We start from the raw sequence: 9942 nt of genomic DNA on the forward strand, positions 1-9942 counted from the left end.
GGCCTACAAAACTCCCTACACCCTTGTAGTGCTCTCTCCTGTGGTACTTTCTGCAAGGCGAAACATTACCATCTTCCCTGGGCACTAAGACAAATCATTTCCAAATGGAGAAAATTCAGGACTGTTTCTATTCTTTCTAGGAGCGGGCATCCTGTTACGATCACTCCAACAGAACAACAGACAATCCTGAAAGATAAAAAAGAACCCAAGGAGAACAGCCAAAGTCCCAAAGAAGACTATAGAAACTAAAAAAACAACATAAAATCTATGGTATAAAATGTTGCTCTAGAATGATCAATACAATTCTTACCCCAGTATCATAGAATTCTGGACTTCAGTATATAGGATTTTGTATTAGTTTCAGGTCTGCAAAGTATGATGTAACATTTAGGGGAAAATATGCAGCTCAAAAGTCCGGCATTAGAGGTTAAGAGAGCAAATATCTCCATGGCCACCATGTATTTGCCTTTGGTGCTGAGATAGGCCGGGATCATGGCTATCCAGACACTGCAGAACACCAGCATGCTGAAGGTGATGTACTTAGCCTCATTAAAACTGTCCGGTAATGTCCTGACTAAGAAAGCTGTAATAAAACTAAGAGTGGCCAGAATCCCTATATAACCCAGGACAGAGTAGAAGCAAAGATCTGACCCTTTATTACACTGAGCTACCATTTTCTCCTTATAAGAGTGCATGTCCAGCTCCTGAAAGGGGGGAGAGAAGGTCACCCAACTCATACAGAGGACAACCTGGACAGAGGAGCAGATAAGGAGCACACAATTAGGGAGCTTTACTCCAGTCAATCTTCTCCACACACTTCTAGGCTTAGTGGCTTTGAATGCAATGTAAACCATTATGGTCTTGGCCAACAATGAAGAAACAGATACTGACAGTAATATTCCAGCAGAGATCTGACGTAACATGCAGGTTCCATCTACAGGATGACCAAGGAACAAGAAGACACAGAAGAAGCTCAGCATGATGGAGACCAAGAGGACAAAGCTCAGGTTCTTGTTATTTGCTCTTACAATCGGGGTGTCCTGATATTTGATAAAAATCCTCAAGATTCCAGCAGTCAATGTAAGAAGCAACATGGATCCGGATAGAACAATCACTGATATCACATCATCAGAGTAAGAGAGAAATTCTAGCAGTTTAGAGACACACACAGTCTTGTTCTCATTTGGCCACTCATGGTCGGGACATCTCCTGCACTTTTCACTGTCTATAGGAAATGACATCACATAATAAGGCAACAACTAAACATGCAGAGCTTAATAAGCATCAGTATAATACTTGGCAACCCTGTGAGCCTTTATTAAGCTCCTTGCTAACTTTGAAACCTATCAGCAACCCACAATCAAATCATGGAGAGATTGACGGGGTAACAACACCCCCAGCTAGCAGCTTAGATGCCATAATCAGCATTGACCATAGCATCTAAATGGTAAATGCTAGCAATAGCAGTTATCTCTGATTATGGCCATTGAGGGAGGGTGTCAACAATTTTAAACAGCCAGCAACTGTCAAGTAGAGAGTGAGTTTGGCTGCTGAGCACACCCCATTCCCTTTCTAATCCAATTTCCCAGCTGCCCGCACACTCCTCAACTCTTATTTAAATTGGGCGGGAAAGTGAGTTGTAGTTTCCATGGAATTACTCAAAAGAAACACATAAAAATTAACTGTCATGATTATTTTATTACCAATTTTGTGTCCTGTATACTCTAGCATACATATGCAGAACAGCTTCCAACATCAGAGCGCTGTCCTGCATAGATATTGTTAGAAACATGAGTCTGATCTTGTCTGACAACAGAGCTATGCAGGGAAATCTAAATGTTGGATTAGGGTCGACACTGGATTGTAAAGGGTTAATGGGTCAAGAATAGCTGACCTGCTACAATATAAATGCTATATCTATTAAGCATTTAGATAAGAAGCAGAAGAAAAAGAAGAAGACATACCAGATTTGTTTGATATTTCTCCTTCAACACATGGTATACACTCATAACAACAAGAACTCCTTTCCTTGGGTACATGTTTCCTACTTCCTGGTGGACAACTTTCTGTGCACTGGGCTTTTGGGATCTGAACAAAAGAGACCATAGTCTCAATTATTTTTAATTAAGAAAGTTTACTCCTTACCTCGAATTCTATGGCCTCTCTTAGACTTACAATGCAGGCTGTCCCCAGTAATAAGGAAAAGCTTTTTCTGCTGCCCTCCTCCACAGCAAATATGTAAATGGATGTCAGTAGCACACTTTCAAATGCCCGCAAGGAATGGACAAACAAATGCAAAAGCCACCTTACAGATCCTGACCCGGTCAGATCCAAAAGTTCTAAGATGAAATACAAAGCGATGGCAGCATACACGGTGCTATTTCAAAGAAGGTTTTCCCCTTTATTTTCTTCACAGATGGTTACAACGTTTTGATTTGCGTCTTTATCGAGTATACCAATATCATATACTTGATAAAGACGCAAGTCGAAACGTTGTAACCATCTGTGAAGAAAACAAAGGGGAAAACCTTCTTTGAAATAGCACCGTATGCTGCCATCGCTTTGTATTTCTTCTCCTCCACAGCAAAATCCTTAATCCCTCTATCGAGGAACCAATGGCTCCAAAACGTTAACCACATATTCCACAGAACCTTTAGCTTGTGAGATTTGGTCACGCACCAGAATTGGCTACCATGAATAGCGATGAATGCATTTTTGTAAAGTTCAGGTTGACCAGTTTGCTAAGTTGTGTGGATTTCCTTTTGTGTCCAACGACTTACTCAATTAGGAATGTTTACACCCTTCCAGATTAATTCTGAATTGATTATGCGCATAAGAAGATTTCCCACTGACACAGGTTCAGCATGTATAAGCTTCCTCAATTCTGCTTTATTGTTGGGCGCACAGCCTCTTTTAAAAGAGTTTAACATATCTGCCCATCTGGGCAGGTCAAAGATTACATAGATACAACGTATTGTTTAATTATTGGATAAGCATCTTGAAATTCTTCCATCCTCCGTTCATCTGTAATTGGCCATCAGGTGGTGAACGAGATGAGTGGGTTGTCTTGGACCCACGTGTGGTTCCTTCGATATGATTGGATATTACAGCTTGAACTATTAATTGCACAACCCCCCCGTGTTATTTGCATAAGTTTCCAGTAAAACTGCTTGGGTTATTATTGTGGTAGCTGTTTCAGACTGCGGTTATCTATGTCTGATTTTTACTTCTTCTAAAGTTGTAAAAGAGATGGAAAAATATAGCGTGTCTATGTTAAATATTATCTTGTCAGCAAAGTTTAGGGAATAGAAGTTTCATTACAGGAAGTAGAAATATTGCATAGATGTAAGAACTAGAGATGAGCGAACGTGTTCTTCCGAGCTTGATATTCGTGCGAATATTAGGGTGTTCGGGATGTTCGTTATTCGTAACGAACACCATGCGGTGTTCTGGTTACTTTCACTTCCTTCCCTGAGACGTTAGCGCGCTTTTCTGGCCAATTGAAAGACAGGGAAGGCATTACAACTTCCCCCTGTGACATTCAAGCCCTATACCACCCCCCTGCTGTGAGTGGCTGGAAAGATCAGGTGTCACCCGAACATAAAAGTCGGCCCCTCCCGCGGTTCGCCTCAGATGCCGTGTGAGTTAGATGAGGGACAGTGCTGTTTGTACCGGAGCTGCTGTAGGGAAAGAATTGGTAGTTAGTGTAGGCTTCAAGACCCCCCAAAGGTCCTTATTAGGGCCACTGATAGCTGTGTGTTGGCTGCTGTTAGCAGTGGCAATTTTTTTTTCTCAAAATCGGCTCTGCAGAGCGTTGCACCTGGCATTAGGGACAGAAGTGCTGCATAGGCAGGGAGAGTGTTAGGAGTGAGTGTAGCCTTCAAGAACCTCAACGGTCCTTTCTAGGGCCATATTTAACCGTGTGCAGTACTGTCCAGGCTGCTGTTAGCTGTGCTGCATTTTTTTTTGCTTCTCAAAATCGCCTCTGCAGAGCATTGCACCCTCCATTGATACTGCAGGGAAAGAATTGTATAGGCAGGGCCACAACACAGTTATTATTCATTGAATATACGCAGTGCTGCCTTTTGCTTGTAAAACAAGTGAAAATAATTCTATTTGTCCTGCCTCTGTCCGTCCTAAGGGCGGTGGACACGTGTCGGCTGCGTGTGCAACCTGTAAAAATCAGACGCACCCAGCTACGTTTTACTCCTGGCTTCGCCATTTGCTTTCCTTAATTGGGAAAAAAAATACCTGCTCTGCCACAGTTAATAACTCTGCTACCCTCACGTTCTGTGACACATTAGCAGGAAAACAGCACAGTTATTAAACTTCTCATGTTCATAGAATATACGCAGTGCTGCCTTTTGGTGCAAAAAAACGGAAAATAATTCTATTTGTCCTGCCTCTGTCCGTCCTAAGGGCGGTGGACACGTGTCGGCTGCGTGTGCAACCTGTAAAAATCAGACGCACCCAGCTACGTTTTACTCCTGGCTTCGCCATTTGCTTTCCTTAATTGGGAAAAAAAATACCTGCTCTGCCACAGTTAATAACTCTGCTACCCTCACGTTCTGTGACACATTAGCAGGAAAACAGCACAGTTATTAAACTTCTCATGTTCATAGAATATACGCAGTGCTGCCTTTTGGTGCAAAAAAACGGAAAATAATTCTATTTGTCCTGCCTCTGTCCGTCCTAAGGGCGGTGGACACGTGTCGGCTGCGTGTGCAACCTGTAAAAATCAGACGCACCCAGCTACGTTTTACTCCTGGCTTCGCCATTTGCTTTCCTTAATTGGGAAAAAAAATACCTGCTCTGCCACAGTTAATAACTCTGCTACCCTCACGTTCTGTGACACATTAGCAGGAAAACAGCACAGTTATTAAACTTAGATTATACATTCACTAGAGGCAGTGGGGCCTTTCGTTTTCAAAAAAGGGAAAAAATTATATTTGGCCTGCAGTCTTGCGCCAATTTATTAGCTGCCTGTGAAATCAAATCACTGGTAATATAGCATGCTGAGGGGTAGGGGTAGGCCTAGAGGACGTGGACGCGGCCGAGGACGCGGAGGGCCAAGTCAGGGTGTGGGCACAGGCCGAGCTCCTGATCCAGGTGTGTCGCAGCCGACTGCTGCGCGATTAGGAGAGAGGCACGTTTCTGGTGTCCCCACATTCATCGCCCAATTAATGGGTCCACGCGGGAGACGGTTATTAGAAAATGAGCAGTGTGAGCAGGTCCTGTCCTGGATGGCAGAAAGTGCTTCGAGCAACCTATCGTCTACCCGCAGTTCTGCACCGTCCACTGCTGCCAATCCGAATCCTCTGTCTGCTGCTCCTCCTTCCTCCCAGCCTCCTCACTCCACTACAATGACACCTGCTCAGGAGCGGGAACACTCCCAGGAACTGTTCTCGGGCCCCTGCTTAGATTGGGCAGCAGCGGTTCCTCTCCCACCAGAGGAGTTTATCGTCACTGATGCCCAACCATTCGAAAGTTCCCGGGGTCCGGGGGAAGAGGCTGGGGACTTCCGCCAACTGTCTCAACAACTTTCTGTGGGTGAGGAGGACGATGACGATCAGACACAGTTGTCTTGCAGTGAGGTAGTAGTAAGGGCAGTAAGTCCGAGGGAGCAGCGCACAGAGGATTCGGAGGAAGAGCAGCAGGACGATGAGGTGACTGACCCCACCTGGTGTGCAACGCTTACTCAGGAGGACAGGTCTTCAGAGGGGGAGTCAAGGGCATCAGCAGGGCAGGTTGCAAGAGGCAGTGCGGTGGCCAGGGGTAGAGGCAGGGCCAGACCGAATAATCCACCAAGTGTTTCCCAAAGCGCCCCCTCGCGCCATGCCACCCTGCAGAGGCCGAGGTGCTCTAAGGTCTGGCAGTTTTTCACAGAGACGCCTGACGACCGACGAACAGTGGTGTGCAACCTTTGTCGCGCAAAGCTCAGCCAGGGAGCCAACACCAACAGCCTCACCACCACCACCACGCGCAGACATATGATGGCCAAGCACCCCGCAAGGTGGGACGAAGGCCGTTCAGCGCCTCCGGTTTGCACCCCTGCCTCTCCCCCTGTGCCCCAACCTGCCACTGAGATGCAACCCCCCTCTCAGGACACAGGCACTACCGTCTCCTGGCCTGCACCCACACCCTCACCTCCGCTGTCCTCGGCCCCATCCAGCAGTGTAGTTCAGCGCACCGTCCAGCTGTCGCTTGCGCAACTGTTGGAGCGCAAGTACGCCACCACGCACCCGCACGCTCAAACGTTAACCGTCCGCATAGCAAAATTCATCAGCCTTGAGATGCTGCCGTATAGGGTTGTGGAAACGGAGTCCTTCAAAAGTATCATGGAGGCGGCGGCCCCGCGCTACTCAGTTCCCAGTCGCCACTACTTTTCCCGATGTGCCGTCCCAGCCCTGCACGACCACGTCTCCCGCAACATTGTACGCGCCCTCACCAACGCGGTTACTGCCACGGTCCACTTAACTACGGACACGTGGACAAGCACAGGCGGGCAGGGCCACTACATCTCCCTGACGGCACATTGGGTGAATTTAGTGGAGGCTGGGACAGAGTCAGAGCCTGGGACCGCTCATGTCCTACCCACCCCCAGAATTGCGGGCCCCAGCTCGGTGGTGGTATCTGCGGAGGTGTATGCTTCCTCCACTAAAGCACCCTCCTCCTCCTCCTCCTCCTCTGTCTCGCAATCAAGATGTGTTAGCAGCAGCATGTCGCCAGCAGTCGGTGTCGCGCGGTGTGGCAGCACAGCGGTGGGCAAGCGTCAGCAGGCCGTGCTGAAACTACTCAGCTTAGGCGATAAGAGGCACACGGCCCACGAAGTGCTGCAGGGTCTGACACAGCAGACCGACCGCTGGCTTGCGCCGCTGAGCCTCCAACCGGGCATGGTCGTGTGTGACAACGGCCGTAACCTGGTGGCAGCTCTGCAGCTCGGCAGCCTCACGCACGTGCCATGCCTGGCCCACGTCTTTAATTTGGTGGTTCAGCGCTTTCTGAAAAGCTACCCACGCTTGTCAGACCTGCTCGTAAAGGCGCGCCGGCTCTGCGCACATTTTCGCAAGTCCCACACGGACGCTGCCACCCTGCACACCCTGCAACATCACTTTAAGCTGCCAGTGCACCGACTGCTGTGCGACGTGCCCACACGGTGGAACTCTACGCTCCACATGTTGGCCAGGCTCTATGAACAACGTAGAGCTATAGTCGAATACCAACTCCAACATGGGCGGCGCAGTGGGAGTCAGCCTCCTCAATTCCTTTCAGAAGAGTGGGCCTGGTTGGCAGACATCTGCCATGTCCTTGGTAATTTTGAGGAGTCTACCCAGGTGGTGAGCGGCGATGCTACAATCATTAGCGTCACCATTCCTCTGCTATGCATCTTGAGAAATTCCCTGCAAACCATAAAGGCAGCTGCTTTGCGCTCGGAAACGGCGGCGGTGGAAGACAGTATGCCGCTGGATAGTCAGGGCACCCTCCTGTCTATTTCTCAGCGCGTACAGGAGGAGGAGGAGGAGCATGAGGAGGATGAGGAGGAGGGGGAAGAGACAGCTTGGGCCGCTGCTGACGGTACACCGGCTGATTGCCTGTCATCCTTTCAGCGTGTATGGCCTGAGGAGGAGGAGGAGGAGGAGGAGGAGGAGGAGGAGGATCCTGAAAGTGATCTTCCTAGTGAAGACAGCCATGTGTTGCGTACAGGTACCCTGGCACACATGGCTGACTTCATGTTAGGATGCCTTTCTCGTGACCCTCGCGTTACTACCTCAGCTGTGTTGGGCAATGCAATGGGATATTTTTATGTACCGCCGGTGGGTTCCAGGGAGCCACCCATGCTGTAGGTGCACACAGAGTGTAACCTACATGTGTCCACTTGTAAAGAACCCCGGTCAGACTGGGGCATGCAGTGTGGGCCGAAGCCCACCTGTATTACGCACGACATTACTACCTCAGCTGTGTTGGGCAATGCAATGGGATATTTCTATGTACCGCCGGTGGCTTCCTGGCAGCCACCCATGCTGTGGGTCGACAGGTACTTCACAATAGGGAGTTGTACCTGCCTGTGTCTATGAATTAAAAAGTCCGGTCTAACTGGGGCATGCAGACACCTTGACAGAATGAATAGTGTGTGGCACATAGGTTCCCCATTGCTATGCCTACGTGTGCAGCTCCTGATGGCGGTGGCACAGGATTCTATTTCTCATTGCTTCTGTACAGCATTGTGGGCTATCGCCCCGCCCCTTTTAAAGAGGGCCGCTGCCTAGCCATGCCAACCCTCTGCAGTGTGTGCCTGCGGTTCCTCCTCATGGCAGACGCACTTCTAAATAGACATGAGTGTGGCGTGGCATGAGGGCAGCTGAAGGCTGCGCAGGGACACTTTGGTGTGCGCTGTGGGGGGGAGGGGGGGCGGTTGGTCAGCATGTAACCCAGGAGAAGTGGCAGCGGAGTGTCATCCAGGCAGTGATTGTGCTTTGTTGTAGCTAGTGTGGTGCTTAGCAAAGGTATGCCATGCTAATGAGGGCTTTTCAGAAGTAAAAGTTGTTGGGAGGGGGGGGGGCCACTCTTGCCGGTATTGTGGCTTAATAGTGGGACCTGTGAACTTGAGATGCAGCCCAACATGTAGCCCCTCGCCTGCCCTATCCGTTTCTGTGTCATTCCCATCACTTTCTTGAATTGCCCAGATTTTCACACATGAAAACCTTAGCGAGCATCGGCGAAATACAAAAATGCTCTGGTCGCCCATTGACTTCAATGGGGTTCGTTGTTCGAAACGAACCCTCGAACATCGCGGGAAGTTCGTTCCGAATAACGAACACCCGAACATTTTGGTGTTCGCTCATCTCTAGTAAGAACATATATCTATATTTGTATCAGAACAGAAGGCAAACATGGTAAAGTACTGTCATTTGTTATACAGAATAAAAACAGATTCACTGTCCACTACAAAGGTCCACAGTCCAAAATATAGATATATTGGGTTACCATTACACCTGAACTTCACCAACACAACTAAAACTGGTATATAACACTGTTTAAGAGCCATAAAAGCTCCGTATAGCACTACTAGGTCCTCTAGGAGTGTATATAAGTGCTTTTGAACTGTTTTAAGGCAAAGTTATTGAGGAAAAATGCAGAAGGAAAAGAAGAAAATGTCAGGTTTGTGCTGCTGGCATCTGTTGTTTTATATTTTCCAGGAGCACACCTTCACTGGTGTGTAATAATTGTGTGGGCTAGGTGTGGACTTCTACTACCAGTCAATCTCCACTTGTCTGTTGCATATATATATATATATATATACACCAGTCCCTCTGCAAGAGGAAGCTGTTATCTCTTCATTCTAGGGCTTAGTTTTCTTGCATGCCTGTTATGTGTTGCGTGTTTAGAGGTGTAAACAGTGTCGTGTTCAGTGGGTGTGCAGGAGGCCAGACATCAGGTGTGAACAGGCATGTTCAGTGTATATGTGTGTGAACAGTGGCATGTTTGTAGGGTCTGTGTAGGTGGCCAGACATAAGGTATGAACAGTCCTGTTCTATGTTGCATGCTATCTCTAGTGTATTGGTGTGAACTGTGTCCTTTTCTGCTGTGGATCGTTTACCATCTCTGGGCGAGTTAGGTCCTTAGGTTCCAGTGCAGGGCCGTCCTTATCAGGACGATCATCCTGCTTGCAGGCAGGTGTCATGTGGGTGTAGTCGCATTAGAATAGGGGACCACGAGACAACAAGTAGCCCTTGAAGTGGGCTTGCAGGCTTAAAGGGGTTGTCTCGTGAAATCAAGTGGGGTTCAGCACTTCTGTATGGCCATATTAATGCACTTTGTAATATACATCGTGCATTAATTATGAGCCATACAGAAGTTATTCACTTACCTGCTCCGTTGCTAGCGTCCCCGTCGCCATGGATCCGTCTAAATTCGCTGTCTTCTGGCGTTTTTAGACGCGCT

General features: G+C 48.1%; 1 protein-coding gene across 1 annotated transcript; it reads right to left on the reverse strand.

Annotated features, from left to right (window-relative positions):
* Positions 1-317: 317 nt before the first annotated feature.
* Positions 318-9682, reverse strand: LOC136581793 (vomeronasal type-2 receptor 26-like). Its single transcript, XM_066582415.1, has 3 exons — positions 9599-9682; positions 1965-2088; positions 318-1225 (listed from the first exon to the last, which is right to left on the reverse strand). Exons 1-3 carry the CDS (start codon positions 9680-9682, stop codon positions 318-320), a joined length of 1116 nt encoding a protein of 371 aa, XP_066438512.1.
* Between the last annotated feature and the right edge of the window lie 260 nt (positions 9683-9942).

This window comes from Eleutherodactylus coqui, chromosome 11 (assembly GCF_035609145.1).
Source record: "Eleutherodactylus coqui strain aEleCoq1 chromosome 11, aEleCoq1.hap1, whole genome shotgun sequence".
Classification (NCBI taxonomy): Eukaryota; Metazoa; Chordata; class Amphibia; order Anura; family Eleutherodactylidae; genus Eleutherodactylus; species Eleutherodactylus coqui.

Excerpts from the sequence above, each read along its gene's own strand:
- LOC136581793 (XM_066582415.1), bottom strand. The coding sequence starts at position 9,682 with ATGACACCTGCCTGCAAGCAGGATGATCGTCCTGATAAGGACGGCCCT. Across the intron at positions 2,089-9,598 it reads ACCTAACTCGCCCAGAGATG|ATCCCAAAAGCCCAGTGCAC; the intron begins GTAAACGATCCA and ends TCTTTTGTTCAG. Across the intron at positions 1,226-1,964 it reads AGAAATATCAAACAAATCTG|ACAGTGAAAAGTGCAGGAGA; the intron begins GTATGTCTTCTT and ends CATTTCCTATAG.